General features: G+C 46.6%; 1 protein-coding gene across 1 annotated transcript; it reads left to right on the top strand.

The window, feature by feature from the left end:
- Nucleotides 1-835: 835 nt before the first annotated feature.
- On the top strand, nt 836-17,757 carry ago3b (argonaute RISC catalytic component 3b; the record flags this gene model as incomplete). Its single annotated transcript, XM_083646716.1, has 19 exons — nt 836-947; nt 3,955-4,150; nt 4,548-4,668; nt 4,980-5,188; nt 7,327-7,463; nt 8,020-8,154; nt 8,964-9,051; nt 9,165-9,312; nt 9,964-10,083; nt 10,304-10,426; nt 12,172-12,305; nt 12,664-12,848; nt 13,080-13,239; nt 14,560-14,650; nt 14,957-15,151; nt 15,526-15,660; nt 15,777-15,878; nt 16,817-17,016; nt 17,649-17,757. Exons 1-19 carry the CDS (start codon nt 929-931, stop codon nt 17,755-17,757), a joined length of 2,607 nt encoding a protein of 868 aa, XP_083502842.1. The 5' UTR covers nt 836-928.
- Between the last annotated feature and the right edge of the window lie 2,193 nt (nt 17,758-19,950).

The following is a 19,950-nucleotide window of genomic DNA, read 5'->3' on the forward strand; positions in this document are numbered from 1 at the left end:
GCATCCCTTGCTTGGTAGCAATGGATGCCTTAGGTCTTCTAGTTTCATGTGATACCAGGATCTTCACTCTCGTTTTAAAAATGAGCCTGCTACAGCCTCTGAAAATCAGTAATGTCGTCCTCAAGGAGTTGGTGCCCATAGTTAATTCTGGTTTGTTGGGATATAAATTGTATTGGAATCAACAGTGTAAATGGAGTGAAACTGTAGCTGTAAAAATAGACACTGAAATGAAATAATTATACTGTATGGTGCATGGCCTATTTTCTGATGATGAACCTGCAACATGCTTTTATTTTGAATCTCGTTACCGGACGTTGTCTTTTTTTTATTCTGGCTGACTTGACACAATGACAGAGGGCGGCGTAAGTGGAGATTTCAGACCGGTTTACTCTCACCGACAGCGAGGACACCGGGAGTGAAGCCGTTTGATATCATAAAACGCTGGATTGTCACGTTAACCGGCCTCCACAACACATCCAGTTACTGAGCAGGTAAACATCCATGTCAGCCCTGCGTTTGGAGTTGCTAGTGAGTAGCTAACGCTAGTTGTCAGCTAAGCTAACGTTAACGCCGTTAGCGCTAATGCTAACGCTAGTTAGCTCAATTGATCCAACTCGGATCAGCTGTCACAAACATTTCCAAAATTGAAAATATCCTAATGTTGTTATTTCTTCAGCGTCAACAAACAGGGCTTCAAGGAACGGAAGCGGACATCTTTTATTCACCTTCGAGCTGTCAGTTGCGGCAAGCCGATTGAAGGGGAGGACCTCCGGCCAAGCGGACCCCCCAAGCGGCCCGGTTCCACATCAGCGACCGAAGCCGGGGAGTGTGGCTTGGGAAAGCGGTGAGGCTGACAGCGGCCAGAGTATCTACCCTGCACAGAGATTTGATCACTGGGAGCCGGGTCACCCGGACAGAGACCTCATGAATGGAAATCGGAACAACAGGTGGGATCTTCAAACTGATGGCCATTCTGAAAATTGCGTTGGATAACGTGAACGCCACAGGTGTTCTGCTTTCATCGTTTTCAGACCGTGTCAGTGACTTTACAATCTGTGCACCAAGTTTGATGATTTTGCTAATGAAACTCTAAATTAGTGTAGATTCAATGTTTTAATGGTAGTTGAGACACACAGAAAGCCGTCATGAGTTTCACCACCAGCCCCATGAACACTGATGCAGAGCAGCTCAACTCTGATGCGCAACTCAAATTCCCTTCTCGGCTCCAGTTGAACAATTGAATTAATAACAACTTATCTGGTGGTTTTGCCGGTCAGTTTTGCGCCATGCGCCTTCCAAACCCGCCTCACTGGCTTTTTGCCGACGTCATCCTTTGGCGGCTGTCACAGGCAGGTGGCGATCCCGTCAGGTGTGTGTGCCTGAAGCCTTTGAGAGGCTGGCACTTGTGTGTGTGTTCATATCCGTTTGAAGGGGCGCCTTTCACACCAGCTGCTGCCATGGCTACCCTGGCTATTGAATAGTGTTCAGTTCACTGTGGCCAGTGTTAATTACCAATCAATTGAACATGGCAGGCAGAATATAAGTCAATATACTTTTGCCCAGGGCAACAAAGGTAATTTGTGAGGCATCACTGCTTGTATATTATTGATGATGTTGGGGCTGTGGTTGGCTGTTGAAATTATAGACACACACGGAGCATGATAATGATATCATGTTTGAACTATCGCTACTATTGTAGTGGATTGAGAGGTGAAATTGGCCATATTTTATTTTTGTCACTACAGATCGCCTTATTGTGTTTGATTCCCGGAGCAGCAGTGACGCAGAGTTCAGCGTGTGGGTTGAATGTCATCTCAGTGCGGAGTCGGACTAATGTTACTTCTAAGTCGCACAGTGCGTTTGTAGGATGAGGGAAGCTGGTGGGTGGCCATCACTTCCTCCACCGCTGCCTACTCAGTTGTGTCTGGGGGTGATTCATGGTGCAGTAGTTTCTGTCTGTCTTGTGTGTCTGATAACAGTTGTCAATCTGAGCAGCTTTTTCATTTCACACATTTGGTCCCGATGAAATGTAATGTTCGATTATTTTAGTTATCGCTTGGTCTTTTTCCTATCAAGGATTTCAGGTGATTGTTCAAAACGACCTAAAATATTTTCCTAGGTCTATATAGCTAGAGATACAGTAAATGAGATAAATCTTTGTGCACCTGTTTTTCCTTCTCTTGTCAGCATGCCTTTAGTTGCCATGGAGAAATGGCAGCCACAAGGGTGCCGTTGGCATGGCAACAGCACATGGGAGGAAGCGATCAGGGGACACGCGCATCAAGCTGAAAGTACAGTCTTCCTAACGATGCCTCCTCAACGGCACGGTCAGCCCATGACCCTGCACTTGCTGCTGCGAGCTAAATCTGCAGGACTATTTCATTTTATTTTTGCATAATCTGCCTGTTTTTACCAATGTAAACCAATGGACCTCTTACTATTTTTATGTTTGAACTCTTTTTGAGTATGTCACTTTGGCCATTGTGCGGCATGTGTGTGTGTGTGTGTGTGTGTGTGTGTGTGTGTCCCCGTCACCTTTGCCGTTGTAGGTAGTGTGTGGCTCTTCTGACTCACATTTGTGGGATGAGTGTAGCTGTGTGATGTCATTGTTTTGCCGAGTAGTTTCCAGTGAGGCATTTATGAAAATTGGTAGCAAATTGGTGCAGCGTGACAGCCGCCGCCCACTTCTCCTCTTGTCTGACAAAGGCCACGCCCACTTCTCCTCTTGTCTGACAAAGGCCACGCCTCCTCTTGTCTGACAAAGGCCGCGCCAGTCAGGAGGAATCTCCCGACTGTTGAAACGGGCCTTTTATGCAAATGTCACCAAATCTCTGTAACCTTTTTATGTAGTCGATAATATCGGATTGATGTGGAAAAACGGCGGCGTCCTATTTTTCGTCCCGTTCCGTCAGTTTTTCTCGAATATGGAGCGATCTTTCACATTCTTGACTGTCTTGGCCCCCCGCCCCCCCCCCCCCCCCGGCCCCTCCTCTTCTGCTCTTTCCTCCTTATCAACCACTTCCTTCCTCCATAGTCGGCTTGTCTTCCTCTCCAAACTCTTGGCTTCTTTGAAAACGTTCAACACGCACGCCTCCCCCCTCAATAACACGAGTGATGATTGGATTAGGGTTAGTCTGAGCTGTTTTGCTATAACCCCCTGACTTATAGTGACATAAACATTTGTAGGATGAAAGACACTCAGAAGAACAATACGATGCCAGTGTGTCATTCAGAAATATGAAGAGTGGAACGTTTCCTTATCTTCTCCTATCTGAAACTGCTGCTTGACAAGGGGAGTCCATTTGAAATGTACTCTCATTCACACTGCAGATTTGGATTATACTTAGATGCTGTAGTACAGTGGTTCTCAAAGTGGGGTCCGGGGACCCCCAGCGGTTCTTGAGGGGCTTCCAGGGTGTCCCCAGAAAAAAGGGGAATCATTTATTTTCACTATCATTCTATCTATAAGTAACACAATGACAGAATGTATGACTAATAGCATTTTGGTCATGAGTTTCATACACTTTCTGTAATAAAACATAAAAGCAGAACTCTTTGACCCAGGGACAAAATCTTATCAAATGGTCTACATTTGTCAGTTTAGGGGTCCTCCTTGACGTGAAAAAACGTTTTGAGAACCACTGCTGTAGTATTATAAGCTTAATCCTATCTATCACTAATTACTGTATCAGCATTACACAACAAGTGTTGTCTAATTTTCTTCATAACCCATTGATACCTGATGCAGCATTTGCGTGTATATCCCTCATTTGTGTGTGTATCCCTTTAAGAAAGGGATACACACACAAATGCTGCATCAGGTATCAATGGGTTAACAAAGTGCTGTAATAATTGTTTGCAAAGTAATTTATTTGCTGTGTGTGTGTGTGTGTGTGTGTGTGTGTGTGTGTGTGTGTGTGTGTGTGTGTGTGTGTGTGTGTGTGGTATGTATAGGAGCCGTTGGAGCCGGAGCCCAAGCCCAAGCCCAAGCCCAAGCCCTGTTCGCGTTGCCACGGCGGCCTGGCTATGGCACCATGGGGAAGCCCATCAAGCTGCTGGCAAACTGCTTCCAGGTGGACATCCCCAAGATCGATGTCTACCTGTATGAGGTGGACATCAAGCCTGAGAAGTGTCCACGCCGTGTCAACAGGTACACGACAGGCTGGAACTGCTCGAGGCCTACGCCTGTTTTTACAACACATGGATCGTGTCCAGACCTAGACTAGTGAGGATATTTACCAGTAGAAATAGCAGGGCTGGCCGTCCGGGGTAGTGTAGCGGTAGATTCCCTGCCTACCAACACACACAAGGGTCGCAGGTTCGCGCCCTGCACTTGCCTGTTGGCTGCGCTTTGCAGGAAGCGATAAAATAGTCGGAGCCTTGATGCCAAAAATAGAATCTGTATTTAAATTGATTGTCAATTAAACTGGCCTATTCAATACATACGTTGACTACCTGAACTCAGTGTTCTTGAGTTGTGTGTGAACCCAGGGTAAGTGTTGTTGTTGTTGTTGGTGTGACGGCTTTTCTCCTGGTGGTCTTTCTAGGGAGGTGGTGGACTCCATGGTTCAGCACTTCAAGGTGACCATCTTTGGGGACCGTAAGCCAGTTTACGATGGGAAGAGGAGCCTCTATACTGCTAACCCACTTCCCGTTGCCACCAGCGGGGTAAGACTCACTCCATGCTTGACCTTGTGATGGTGATGTCTTGTAAATTTACATTATGGACCGGTAACATTTCAGTGTAGCTTGGCATAGAAAGTCCAGGTGTTCGGCTCAGTGCAGTGTGTCAATGTGACAAACTAGGTCTAACGTTATACATAATTATATATATTTTGGTCAAATCCTTCTTGAGCAGCGTGCTCAATTCAAGCCTTTTTATGGGAAACCCTAAAAGAACTCAAATAAGGTGCACAAAACATATAGTTGTATGCTTCAGGGTTTGAAGGCAATATGCTTTGCATCCTTTTCCTCTTCAGGTGGATCTGGACGTCACGTTGCCAGGGGAGGGTGGGAAGGACCGCCCCTTCAAAGTCTCCATCAAGTTTGTGTCTCTGGTCAGCTGGCACATGCTGCACGAGGTGCTGACGGGCCGCGGCGTCCCTGAACCCCTGGACCTGGACAAACCCCTCAGCACCAACCCTGTTCACGCCGTGGACGTGGTCCTGCGCCACCTGCCCTCCATGAAGTGAGTTCCCTGCCCTAGCTTCTGAGCTACGCCCATTTAGCTTCCATCTGTATAACGGAGATCATGTCCCATCAGCCACACCTGAAAAGAAGGTGAAGAGGAGAGGACTTCCATTCCTTCTGAATGAGTCTTTTGGCGACAGTTGTCCCCCAGTGTCAGAGATTGTTGCACAGCAGTAGGGAAGTGCAGAGAAGCCTCCGAGCAGCCGAAGATGGTGAGTTCTGCCTCCGGCTGCAGGGTTACTTTGTAGGCCTTAGAGGACGAGTCCAATATTTTGACCCAGAATCCCAGGGAAAAACCAGAAGGCACATAATCGGCAACATTGATTAATTGTCATTAAAATATCCAGCAAAAATAATCTGGATTATCATGCAGCTGCATTTTGTGCTAAAAGATTCCATAATCATTCCAGATGAGATCACCTGCCTTTGTCTTTGCCCTGATAAGAACTTAGATTATGCTTCACTAAAAGGGGATAGATTTTTTTTTTACCAGGTCCAGGACATTGGGGATTACCGTATGTAGTTTATCTATACCGATTTTCAGTGTCAGTAAGGTGACAGGCCTGATTCAGAGAAGATTTACAATCTATAATACTACTAGGGATGTTCATTTAGAAAATTTTCCAAAATCGATAATCGGTGAAAATTAACCGATGTGAATTTCCCATGTTTAAAACAGTTTTGTTGGCACAAAGGCCCGTGCCCAGCCAGAAAACTAGAGACTATATGAAGCTCCACCTCACGTTAGTCGGCTGTGCAATGGAGTGGGGCGAGGAGGAACGAATTCCACCCAAACCTAGTCCAAATTTTTTTTTTTTTTTTTTTTTTTTTTTTTAATAATTAAAAAATCGATCCAAATGCCACAGGATCGATTCCAATCCTTAACGATCAATTATCGATTTTCGATAATTGATGAACATCCCTAAATACTACTGAATTAAGCATGAGAGGAGTATTTTCTGTTGATTAGTTCTCTGGCCACGAAATATGATCCAAGACAGGAAAAAGAGGTATAGCTCGCATTTATTTATTATGCAACATTTCGACCACACTGTTGTCACATAGGTTTCAGTATACATGCTACAGCAATGCGCTGGGACGCGTCATCAGTGATGTTAGCTGGGGTCGTAAGGTGTTTCGGGTCTGTCAACATCATACACCCTCGCCCAGTAGACCCAGCCGAGGCCGATTAAGACCCCGACCCGCGTCCCAGAAGCAGCCGCTCACGGATCAGCCTTCCTACTCTGTCTGCAACGTTGCCCGCGGAAGGGTAGCATGCCCAATCCGCTGCAATAGAGCTAGTGCTACACCGCAGTAATGAAAGACCCTTCAGTGCATGGAGGTCTAAGGCCCTGTGGGTGCGTCCAGGCCGCGCTCGTCCTTCGTCTCACCAGACCCTCCCTTGGTAAAAAGGCAATCCTACCCTGCCGTACCATGTGCAGAGAGGATGCCTCAAGAAGGCCTGTGTGCTGCACGTCATTCGCCTGCGCCGAGCACCTCGCTCTAGCCTGAAGGACCCCAGGCCGGGCCGATCTTTACACAGATTTTCAGGAGGCTAATCCGTAGCGTTTGTGGATTTCTCCCTCACGAGAGAGCCAGGCTGGGGTGCTAAACCCATCCCGTACCGGGTGCCATCTCTCCGACCGTCAACTGTCTCTCCAGCTTGTCACCAAACTATACTTGGTTGTCACCTAGACTATTCCTAAGTGTCACTGGCCAGCGGAGCCAGAATTCATAGCATACAAAGCGCAATTTGGTGGACACTTTTATCCCAAGTGCCCTCCAGTACCACAAGTGCCCTACAGTACCACAAGTGAATATATTTGTAGTTGTAGTATTAGTGGCCATAGTGGGACACAGCATACATACATGTATGGGTTGAAAGACAGTATCCTACTGTAAACGGCTCTCAGTAAAATGACTGCATGCCTTTTTGAGCACAGGTAGTCCCGGTGGGAGTCGGACCTCTACCCCTCACGGTGTTTGTGTTTTGCTCTACCCACTGAGCTCCACAGGGAATGGAACCTCCAACCCTACAGAGTTAGTCCTACACCGCCAGGGATTGGAACCCCCAACCCTACAGAGTTATTGCTGCACTGTGCCCTACCTGTGTGCTCCCTTTCCCCCCCCTGCCAGGTACACCCCAGTGGGACGTTCCTTCTTCTCCTCCCCAGAGGGCTATGACCACCCGCTAGGTGGAGGGCGGGAGGTTTGGTTTGGTTTTCATCAGTCAGTACGGCCAGCCATGTGGAAGATGATGCTCAACATTGATGGTGAGTAACCAGTTCTAAACCAACGTTGACACGAATAACCCAAATACGTGTGTGTTTCGCCCGGGACGGAGCACACCAAACCCCACTCCACTTTGGAGATATTTTGTGAAGGTTATCCTGTTTGAGAAAATGTTTCTGGTTTTGAAGTGGTGGTTATTGCCATCCAGAGGTGGGGACATGATAACCCTGGTGGCAGTAAAACATAGGATCAGGATCTTCCTTCTCATCATATCTAGGGTCTTATATAATGCAGACGAATAAATCAAAGTCAAATTAAATTGCTTCTCCTATTCATATTCATTGCTATGGGCTGCTGGTGGCCAACGCATAACGCCTCTGGGTCTCTGCATCTGTTCACACTTGAGTTTTGTCACGTCAAATTTTTTCCCAAGTATGAGGATTGTTGCAGCATTTGGTCCTGAAAGTTAGTTTGAATAATTTCTAAATTCAGATTTGACCTCAAAGAGCAATTCATCTGTTGCATTGCTCCAAATAAGCCTGCTTTGTGCATTTTATTTTTTACAGTGTGATCTCTTGTCTCTCTCTACCTTTTCAGTGTCGGCCACAGCCTTTTACAAAGCCCAGCAAGTCATCCAGTTCATGTGCGAGGTACTGGACATCCACAACATCGACGAGCAGCCCCGCCCCCTCACGGACTCCCACAGGGTCAAGTTCACCAAAGAGATCAAAGGTACGTGGTGTCGCTGACGTTTGCCAGTCTCTGCTTGTTTTCGCCACATTGCGGGTGCAGGCTTTTATTGCTTTGTGCGAATTGTTGTTCAGGAAGCTCCTGTCAACATTTGATGTTGTTATAGACCAGGGGTGGGCACCTGGCGGCCCCCGACCTCACTCAGTGTGGCCCCTGGGTCAATCCTCCCCCACCCCCCCAAAAAAAGTCGACGTTTTTGGTTAGGTTAGGTTAGATCCACATACTGTTTTACGTTAGCATTTGAGCTAACGCTATTGTGACAAACTATATCCAGGATGCACATTGCACCTGCAACATTACTAATCTGATTAATATGACATATTTGGGTGATGTACCCCCATCAAATTGCTGTAGCGGGCTGTTTTAAAGCTAGAGCAAAGTTTCTGGTGTCATCTGAATGGAAGAATTAGTCAATTTCAATATGAAAAATATAAATGTTGGTGTAATAAACTTTGATTACCAGTCCTTTTCATCAAATGAGTAGCTATAATTGAGAGTGATGGTGTTACAGTAGGCTACTGGTGGAAGTGCACGGTCACAATCTGGCCCTCTGGTAACGAGGACATTTTTTGTGGCTCTCTCTATCATCAAAGTTGCCCATCCCTGTATAGACTGTTGAGTGTTAGATGTACGTTTATTTTCATCTATAAAGGAGTACAGATGAATGTTCTAGGAATCTAGATCTAGGAATTATTGCGGCCTATTCAGGTGTTGATCTTTGTAAGTCACTCTGGATAAGAGCATCGGTCTAAAACACGACATTTTTGCTGATACACATTGTTCACATACAGGTCTTAAAGTGGAGGTGACGCACTGTGGAACCATGCGCAGGAAGTACAGAGTCTGCAATGTGACGCGACGCCCCGCCAGCCACCAGACGTACGTTTAGCCCTCACTCGAAGCCGTCATCTGCTTTGATTTAAGAGGAGTTGCGTCTCGAAAAATAAATAAATTCAACCTCTCCCGTATTCTTGTTTGGCTGAAATTCCTAGGTTTCCGTTGCAACTGGAGAACGGTCAGACAGTTGAACGCACGGTGGCGCAGTACTTCAGGGAGAAGTACAGTCTGCAGCTGAAGTACCCCCACCTCCCGTGTCTGCAGGTGGGCCAGGAGCAGAAGCACACCTACCTGCCCCTGGAGGTAAGAACTAGTGGCAGCGGTATCGGCCAGATTAACGCCTGAATGCCGGTCAAATTTGCCTTTCGATGAAACGGTAAGAGTCACCTGTAAAACTGGCCTGTCCATCACATCACGATCAGTGCCGTTCAATAAATCCCTAAGTCACTCCTTACTTAATGATAGACTTCTGTGTTTTGAAAAGCTGTATAGGACGTCCGCCCGGGTAGTGTAGCGGTTAGATTCCCTGCCTACCAACACGAGGGTCGCAGGTTCAGGCTCCCCGTGTTACCTCCGGCTTGGTCGGTCGTCCATACAGGCACGATTGGCTGTGTCTGCGGGTGGGAAGCCGGATTTAGGGGTATGTGTCCTGGTCGGTCGGGCGCCTGTTCGGGGCGCAAGGGAACCGGTGAGAATAGGGTGATCCTCCCATGTGCTACGTCTCTGCCGGTGAAGCTCCCCGCTGTCAGGTGAAAAGAAGCGGCTGGCAACTGCGCATGTGTCGGAGGAAGCATGGTGCTAGTCTACGGCTCTCCCCAGATCGGGCAGAGGGTGGAGCAGCGACCGGGGCAGCAGGGGGGAAATTGGCCAAGTACAATTGGAGAAATCAGGCAAAAAATTAAGAAGAAGAAAAGAAAAGCTGTATAAACCTGCATTCCTGTAAATTCCATTTAGGTGTGCAACATCGTTGCTGGACAGCGCTGTATTAAAAAGCTAACAGACAACCAGACATCTACTATGATCAAAGCCACAGCGCGCTCTGCCCCAGACAGACAGGAGGAGATCAGCAGGCTGGTGAGTATGATGTGGACTGGAGGAAATGTACATGTCGATGTGAGAGATTTCTGCTTGAACTCACATCTCACTTCTCCTCTGTTACCTGACTCTTTCTATCTGTCCTCCATCCTTCGGTCTCTGTTCATCTCTTGACATTGTCTGCATTTGTTCTATTGTGTGTAGATTAGCACCCAAAAAGTCCTTAGCCAATCAAAATGATTGTTTTGGCTTCTCTCAGGTGCGGAGTGCGAACTACGAGGCCGACCCCTTCGTCCAGGAGTTCCAGTTCCGCGTGCGCGATGAGATGGCTCAGGTGACGGGCCGCGTCCTGCCCGCCCCCATGCTGCAATATGGCGGCAGGGTGAGCTCTGAACACTTTATGGTACCTTTCCTTTAAATCACCCTCCATACGTGCGTGTGTGTGTGTGTGTGCGTGCGTGCGTGTGTGTACCTGTGTTTGTGTGTATTTGCGTTTGTGTTTTTGGCAGGGTTTCCCCCAGTTTCTTACAGGCCTAGGGGACAGCCGGAGCTAATTTACCTCTAAGCTAAGCTAGATTTAAAAGGAATCTTAACATTTTTAACATGGATTTTAGGTGGCTGTTACTTCTGTGCCAACAGGGGGAAACCCAGATCGATTATGTAGTTGTGCTACTGCTTTCAAACAGCCATTCTGAAATTGGCATTGTATGAAGGCGGGGCTTAATGAGATATTTTGCATCACTCCGTCATCAATAGGTCATAAATCTGCCAATGAGCATGTGGCCTCGCTCACAGCCCCGTTATCTCTGACTGAGCCTAACATCTGTTCTGGGGGAATCCCTGTGATTAGTATCTGTAGCTTCTTTTTCTTTCACTTGGTTTGCCTTCACTCTAAACTTCTTTCTTTCTTTCTTTCTTTCTTTCTTTCTTTCTTTCTTTCTGTCTGTCTGTCTGTCTGTCTGTCTGTCTGTCTGTCTGAACCTTGACTTGTGTGTCTTCATCTTTTTGCTTTTATACAGTAAAGCCCCAAACGCATTGGGAGCTAAACTTGACAATTTCTGCCTGTCAATTTCTGCCCCTATAGTGTACTGCAAGTATCAGATCTGAAACCTATACACCACAGAATGACAGAACCATCAGTATTTGGGGGCAAAGGCCACTAATTTATATGTAGGCAGGCACAATGACCGATGGAAAAAAAAAGCGTGTTATACCTTAGTTTTGAGCCCATCATTCAGAGGCTGTTGGATCATCCTACCTGTCTGCCGTGCAGAGGGGGAGAAAAAAAAGGCAGCGCTGCGGGAGAAAATGATGCAGTCCATTCTGTCCAAAACAGGGATAGACTATAGCTGTGACCTGCTCTCAGGCTTACCCTGCTTACAGTCACAAGGTAGTGACTGAGAGCAGGTCTGAGAGCAGGTCACGTGGAGGCTGGGTTTACCCAGGCTAGTTTTGCTAGCCGATGCGTTTAGAACATTATTCTCACTTTGTTCAGACAGTCTTGCTATAGTGTAGTGTATTTATATGCTTGCTGTATTTAAACTGCCGTGTGATTTGTTTGAGGAGCATAGCGAGAGACGGACTGGGATGAAAGTGGGCAGAGAGGGAGGGTGGGAGCTCAGAGCGCTATGGTCACTGCTGGAACCTCATTTGACGCTCCAAAATCGAAACAGGTTCGGAGTACGGGCGCGTCCGGCCGTTTAAAACAATGGGTGGACTTCAAAACGCGAGCGCCTAATGCTCCCAGTGCGTTTGGGGCTTATCTGTATCATGTATGCATGCTGTTTAGAGAGAGCCCGTTGAGTGTCATGTGCTTTGTTTAAAATTACTGTTTTGCCAGATTGTTTGACATTAAGAATAACCAATTATTTTTGTACCACATACTGTATGTAACTGTGTATATCTGCTCAACCCAATCAGAAACTTGCATAGAGCAAACTTAGGATGAATTGATCTCTGATATTATTGATATTATTATTACTAGCTGATTGATCACTCACCACATGTGCATCGATGATCAGCCCAGCGTCTGCCCCTACCTTCTGAACCCACTCAGTGTCTATGTGTCCATGTATGTGCGTGTGTGACTGCCAGCCCCAGCAGATCAACCCTGCACTGTCGTTGCAGAACCGCACGGTGGCCACGCCCAGCCACGGCGTGTGGGACATGCGGGGGAAGCAGTTCCACACAGGGGTGGAGATCAAGATGTGGGCCATCGCCTGCTTCGCCACCCAGAGGCAGTGTCGCGAAGAGATCCTCAAGTGAGTTCACACACAAAACATCATGTCACTGTTTGGGGTTCAGCTTATTTGTGAAGTGATAAAACACTGAAGTGAGACGAAAGATGTGACACAAGGAGCTTATGAAAACAATTTCAAATTTGTCGTCACACATTTGTTGCATCCTTTGTCAGCGCGTGCTACTTGTTTGAATAATCAGTCATTTATTAGGGCCTTAGTATCCTACAACCACAATAAGCACACAATAAACCACAATTTGCTGGTGGTGCTGATTTCAAGCCCTGAGACTTTCGTTTGCATTGGGGTTGTCTTGCCGATTTCTCATGATCCTTATTCTGTCTTTTTCTATTGTCTTCTTCTCCTCGGCTTCTCCTCCCAGGGGTTTCACTGACCAGCTGCGAAAGATCTCAAAGGATGCTGGGATGCCCATCCAGGGCCAGCCGTGCTTCTGTAAATACGCCCAGGGAGCCGACAGCGTGGAGCCCATGTTCAGGCACCTGAAGAACACCTACGCCGGGCTGCAGCTCATCATTGTAATCCTGCCTGGCAAGACACCTGTCTATGGTATAATAATAATAATAATAATAATAATAATTTCTAAGTGAAAGCAAGCTACAATATAGACATTTCTAATCTTACTGATTACCCTGTGATTACTTGAGGCATAAAAGGTGTTTTTTGTTAGGCATGTCATTCTTTACACTTTACAGTATGCAAAAATTATGACTGCAAAATTGAAGGAGTGTGGCTATACAGCAACATGAAGGTAAAGTGTCCACTCTGTTTGTCCCACAGCTGAGGTGAAGCGGGTGGGAGACACCCTGCTGGGCATGGCCACTCAGTGTGTCCAGGTGAAGAACGTGGTGAAGACGTCCCCTCAGACCCTCTCCAACCTCTGCCTCAAAATCAACGTCAAACTGGGAGGCATCAACAACATCCTGGTGCCTCACCAACGGTAAAACCGCAACATAGCAAAAAATACTATCCACCTTATTTCTAGATGCCATGATGCCTTACGTGAAATATGGGTGCTTCTTCTGGTGTAATCCTCCCAGCCCCCTCCCCTCCATTACGTAGCTGACACAGACACAACTTAGCCCGTCTGTAAACGACAGCTGCAGGCGAACGGAGCAAATCACGTCCAGCTTGGCAAAAATCTCGGCGATAAATACCCCGAGTTGTTCAAAGAGCAACAGAAATAGCAGATGTGATGGATACAATTATTACATTCCCTCAAATAAGTCGTCAAACGAGTGTTATTTATTGTGACAAGCAACCTTTTAACAGCGTCGTCGTTTTAACGAGGAAAATCGCCAGGCGCAACAATCAAGTCACGTTCTAGACCGGACCTCGCACCCATAATTATTTTACAGCGGGGCATTTAAGCAATATCACACGAGACGGAGTGCTGTTGTTGGCTAATATCGGTCGTAGGCACGAGGTCGCAGGCCGAGTGCCGAAGATAATCACAGCAGTGCCGATATTAGACAACAACAGCACGACCTCGAGTGTGATATTGCTTTTATACAACAGTTCTATTAAACAAAGCTGATTAAAAGAAATGACAAAAAGCTGAGAAAATATATGATTTCTCTATTTATTCCTCCGCCAACAAAAATAGTCCCCTCAGCTTTCTGCTTTGCCGAAAATGTAGCCTAATCAGCCTAATTAACTGCAGGCTGTCTACTTTACTACTGTCTACTCTACAGCTGTGAAGCGTTTTGTTGATTAGGGCAGCTGTGAAGCGGAGTGATCTACACACAGTGAAGCGCCAGTGCGTTATCATGAAATATCGGCACTGGTAGGATCCCTCTTGTCCAATCAAATTGCTCGGCCGGAACTACCTGTTGTATAATAAAAAAGAAGGTGGATAGAGATAAACAAAGACCTACTGAGTATTTTTCTGTCTATTGGCATTAAAGTCCCCCCCCCCCCCCCTTCTGATATTTGTCTTTTTCCTGGCTCACTCCAGCATCTCTGCGTCTGTCTATCCACCTTATTTTTGAATGCCCCACTGTAAAAAATAATTGTGGGAACAAGGTCCGGTTTATCATGCAGGCTTCTTCTGCAGCCTTTGTACTCGGCTGCAGACCCGAATTATAAACCGGAAGCTGGAGTCCGTTATAAAAGTTATAAATATAGTCACGACTATATTTATATTCTATAAATAAGGTGGATAGCTTGTCCAAAAGTGACCGCCTCGGCTGAACGTTCTCTCTTCATGACAGATTGGATGGAAGCTAATTGTTGTGTCTCCTCTCTGTCGTCCATGCAGACCCTCTGTGTTCCAGCAGCCAGTCATCTTCCTCGGGGCTGATGTCACTCACCCTCCAGCAGGAGATGGGAAGAAGCCATCTATCGCAGCGGTGAGGCCTCCCATCAACCAATGCTACTTTGCCACCAAAGGCTCTTTCCTTCATTTGAGCTAGGTAGTATGTGATTGGCTGAATGATCTCATTCAAAAGATTATGAGGATTTTTCTTTTGAATTATATTCATATTTTCCTGCAATGTGAGCCACTGCCACTAAATGAGTGCAAACCAAATTCTGCAGGTAGACCACAGAGAACGAGTTAATTGTGACCTTTTTGCGGAGTTGTCATTGCGTCTGTATAGACTGAGCAGAACCATGTTTCTGACCTTTTCTGCCTGCCGCCGCTGTCCCCCCTGTAGGTGGTGGGCAGTATGGACGCCCACCCCAGCAGGTACTGTGCTACGGTGCGGGTCCAGAGGCCCAGACAGGAGGTGATCCAGGACCTGGCCTCCATGGTGCGGGAGCTCCTGATCCAGTTCTACAAGTCGACCCGCTACAAGCCCACCAGAATCATCTTCTACAGGGACGGCGTCTCAGAGGGCCAGTTCAGACAGGTAGATCAACTCTTTCTCTTCCCTTTTTTTGCCGAGTCATTTTTAATGCAGTTTATGTTGTTTATGGACTGAGTCATAGCTGTAAAAAAAAAAAAAAAAAAAAAAAGATAATCCATGAGACTAACTTTGCCAACAACCCCAGTCTTGTTTTATGATCTGCTTTTCCTCAGTGTTTTGTTTGAAAGTTGTCTCAAATGCTACTGGTTCATAAGTATGTTGATTGTAGGTTGATTTATGTAGTCTTACTGTCAATAGCATGCCTTGCACGGAATGTGAGGAGCACCGATCTCACTAAGAATTCATGTACGTTTGTTGTACTAGTTGGTCTTGGCAAAGTGCTTCCAATTCTGAAAAGCTGTATATCTCTGCCGTAGGTGCTGTACTATGAGCTGCTGGCTATCAGAGAGGCATGTATCATGCTGGAGAAGGAGTATCAGCCAGGCATTACCTACATCGTAGTGCAGAAACGCCACCACACGCGCCTCTTCTGTGCTGATCGCAACGAGCGGGTGAGCAACACAAAGGACTTCCTTTTTGTAGACAGTATTACTGAATGCACACAGCACGGTACTGGTAGGTGGATTAAAAGTGATCCATTCTGGATTGAATGTCGTCTCCCCGTCAGGTTGGGCGAAGTGGAAACATTCCTGCTGGCACCACGGTGGACACGGACATCACCCACCCCTACGAGTTTGACTTTTACCTCTGCAGTCACGCTGGAATACAGGTACACCTCCTACTAGGACCAACTCAAGAGTTTGAAGAAGGCTGTGTTGGTCTACATAAATACAGTCTACATGTACATGACATTCACGGCTGCAACTAACAGGTATTTTGTTATTGATTGATCTATAAGTGATTTTACTGATCTCATCAGAGGACCGCACGGTGGCTCAGTGGTTAGCACTGTTGCCTCACAAGCAAGAAGGTCCCGGGTTCTAACCCCGGTCCGTCCCAGGTCCTTTCTGTGTGGAGTTTGCATGTTCTCCCCGTGTTCGTGTTGGTTTTCTCTGGGTGCTCCGGTTTTGCTCCCACCATCAAAGACATGCATGTTAGGGTTAATACTCCTGTCAGTGCCCCTGACCAAGGCACTGGCGAAAGAACTGGAGTTGGTCCCCGGGCGCTGCACTGCGGCTGCCCCACTGCTCCTAGTTGTAGGAAGGTTCCTAGTAGAGGATGGGTCAAATGCATAGGATGAATTTCCCCATGGGGATAAATAAATTATAACCTAACTCTTTGCCAAAAGAAAATGTTAAACCCATTTGAACTCATTTTCATTTCAGCATATTTAATAGTCCAGGGCCCAAATAAAATGGTGCATTATGGTTATTGCTTGCTGCACAATGCTTTACATCCTAATGTATAGACCCAGCCAACTATTGTAGCCTAATTTGGTGACAAAATAGCCCTACTTAACATTAGCATTTTAGCCATTTAACTGTTGCTCTTTTCAAGAGCTACTCGCAACAAGTGCGTGAGTAGGAATAGTGCGTCTTGCTCAGGGACACAGCACCTACCGGTACATCTTTTGCAGAAATCAAACCCGTGACCTTTCCGTTACAGTTGCTCGTCTGCTGCAGCCAGTTTGATCTGTTTTGTATTGTCTCCACGGAGCCTGCGTGCTCTCCTCCCCGAGGTGCGACTGACTCGCCTTGCCTTTTCCAGGGTACGAGCCGGCCCTCCCATTACCACGTCCTGTGGGACGACAACTGCTTCACCGCCGACGAGTTCCAGCTGCTCACCTACCAGCTGTGCCACACCTACGTCCGCTGCACGCGCTCCGTCTCCATCCCGGCGCCCGCCTACTACGCCCACCTGGTGGCCTTCCGCGCCCGCTACCACCTGGTCGACAAAGAGCACGACAGGTGAGCGTTAAGACTTTTGAAAACATTTGAAAGCCAATTAGAAGCCAATGCCTCGACTCGTTATCACTGGGAATCATGTGTTGTGACGCTTTGGCAACACTAACATCCACTGTTGGAATAAAATATCTCATTAGGTTTTTTTTGTCATCTTCGCATAACAATATTTCTCTCTCAAAGCTGTCCGATAGTGACGACAACTTTGAGAGCTCTGGAAATAATAGTAGAGCATGATCTTTAATGTTTAACAAGTACAGATTCTGTGCAGTCCCACTCAAATGAATGGAGATGGCATACAGTAAAAAGGGACTCCCTAGTTGATCAGCCAACTCTACAATAGAAAATACAGTAATGTTAATTTATAAAAAAAAAAAATCATAAAACAATTTAGCATTTTATGGTTATTATACTATATATCACCATACATCGCTATATAGCAGCAGTCAATGCAAACTACAAGATGACTAACCCACATTTGTAAGCTATTAATTGATTTGATACTGCCCAAGAACATAATTAATTTGTATCATTTTTTTTTAACCACACCATGATGAAGTTTCACAGTACCCAGGTGTAGCGGAGTGTTTTATAGTGCCTTATTCCCCTCTCTTTACTCCCCCCCCCCTCTGACACAGTGCGGAGGGCAGCCACGTCTCAGGGCAGAGTAACGGCAGGGACCCGCAGGCGCTGGCCAAGGCTGTCCAGATCCACCACGACACACTGAGGACCATGTACTTCGCCTGAGCGCTCCTCCACCCCTCGGCGACGTGCGACCCCAGCCGACTCAAGCCCAGCCTCGGTTGTGTCCCCCGCTTAGATCAGCAGCCTTGGCCTTTTACCACGCAGAGGGCGCCCCCCGCTGGTGCAGCTTGGCTCACTGAAACACGAGGACGACCCCCCCGCCTGCCCCAAAGGATATCCTAAGCCAGAGAGGAGTACAGCCACATTATGCAATTTGAAACCAGCCATTCGTCTCTGTGCTCCCTCCCGCCACCCGTGCGTCCCCCTCTCTCTCCCCCCTCCTCCTCCTCCTCCTCTCCTCCACTGTATTTTAAATCACAATGGATTCCGTGTCTCCATTTTAACGCTCGCCGGGCTCGCACGTCACGTCCTCGCCTTACAGTCTTGACAGCAGCTCTCGAGTTTTATCTTTTCGCCCTTTCTCTTTTCTTCGTCTATCGTCAGAACCACCGAGCGTAGAGACGTCACAGGGATGATAGAATACCGATGAGTTCTTGGTGCATGGGGGCGCGGGCCAAGCGGCACCAGTGAGCTTCTAATTTGTGCTGCAACCTCGTGAGCCTAAACTTGCTGGTCTATATCGTAGACGGTTTTACATGTTTGTTTGTTTGTTTCGGCTTGTCTTGATACGATACTTGTACGTACGTGTGTTTTTTTTGTCTGTTCAGCAAACGTGATCGCCCATGGCGTCACCTGTTTAAGTCGAGAAGGCTTCGTAAAAACACAGCCTCGCCCTTTTTCTCAAAACGGCACGCTGCCTTACCGGTTAACTCTTCTTCTTCTCTCTCCCTTTAAGCCAACGGTTACTCTCAACAGTCGTACAGCCAGACAGTAAGAAGCGTAACTCTGCACTCTACCAATACAAACACTGAATGAAACCTCGATATTGTTTTTTGAATACAAAGCCACATGCAGCCATTGTTGGAGGGATCGTGTCGACGCTCGCCGCCTCATCGAGAGGCGAGGATGCATTTAGAGGACTGTTTAGAAAACTACGCCATGGCCACGTTAACGGACATTTTCAAAACTCTCTCGCTTAGAGTTCAGCTTGGTACAGAGTGTTATACCAAACTTTCCTTGTGTGTGTTTTATTCCTCTTGCTATTTATGAGATTTTTTTTTTTTTTTTTTTTTTTTTGTAACTTAAATAACATTCATGTTTTCAGCAATAGAGCACAGTGGACGGTTTTTATCTTTTATTGACCACGGACAACTTCTTATTTTGTTTTACTTCCCAGTTTTTACATAAGGAACTGACCAATTACGTTGTCATGGACTTGTTCAGTGCAATAAGGTGTTAATGCAGAGAGAGCAGGTTCCACGGTGAACGTTTCCGATGAGTATTTGTACGCTAAGATGGTTCTTCCCCATGGGGGAGGGAAGGGGTCTGTTATGATTGAATTTGGATTCAGGAATGTTCAGTATTTGATGTTCTTGTGAGCAAGAAGGATCGACGCCACAGACTTGACGTATAGATCGGTGATCGGCGGCGGTCTGATGGCGTTTGGAGGATGGGATGCGGTTACGGAAAAAGTGCCTGATCTTTTGGTTAGAGAGCGAAATCGATAGGAAGACGGGAAGGTTTTAAATCGTATGTTGGTTTGGGTGCCTCTTGTTGACGCATTTTAGTGAAAAACGGTCTCAGAATCTCATTGAAGCATAACTGTAAGAAATCTTCTGCTGCCCCCGACGCGGCGGAGTGCGCTTGGACAGCACAAAATGTAAAATGTGAATTTTTGCGAGTAGGCGTACATCTGACCCAAGTGAAGGTGGAGACGTGTCCTCACATGGTGCACTGGTAGGACTTCGCTGTTTGCACTGTTCCAGTCAAAAGCCAGTCAGATTTCAACGATTTTTAATCACCTTAGTTCTCATGCGTTTGTTTTCGTAGGGGTTTGAGGGCTGGGTATCGCTGGCAATGTTTCGACACCGTTAACCGGTTTCAGTACTTGAAATTCAACACATTTCCAAAACAGTACTTTTTTTTTAAATATCTCAAATTATTTTGGGGGAATAGTTCATTATTATGCAATAAAGAAAATAACATTCTGTGCTACGTTTGTACATACTGTTGGCTTACCAAACCCAGAATCATAACCGTGCTCAATTCCTCTTGGTAATTTTTTTTGAGAAATAAAGAAAAAAAAACGTAGATGTCTCCTTGTAAGAATTCAACGTTGTGAAGCTTACCAACGCC

Source organism: Poromitra crassiceps (assembly GCF_964638095.1).
Source record: "Poromitra crassiceps genome assembly, chromosome: 11".
Taxonomy (NCBI): Eukaryota; Metazoa; Chordata; class Actinopteri; order Beryciformes; family Melamphaidae; genus Poromitra; species Poromitra crassiceps.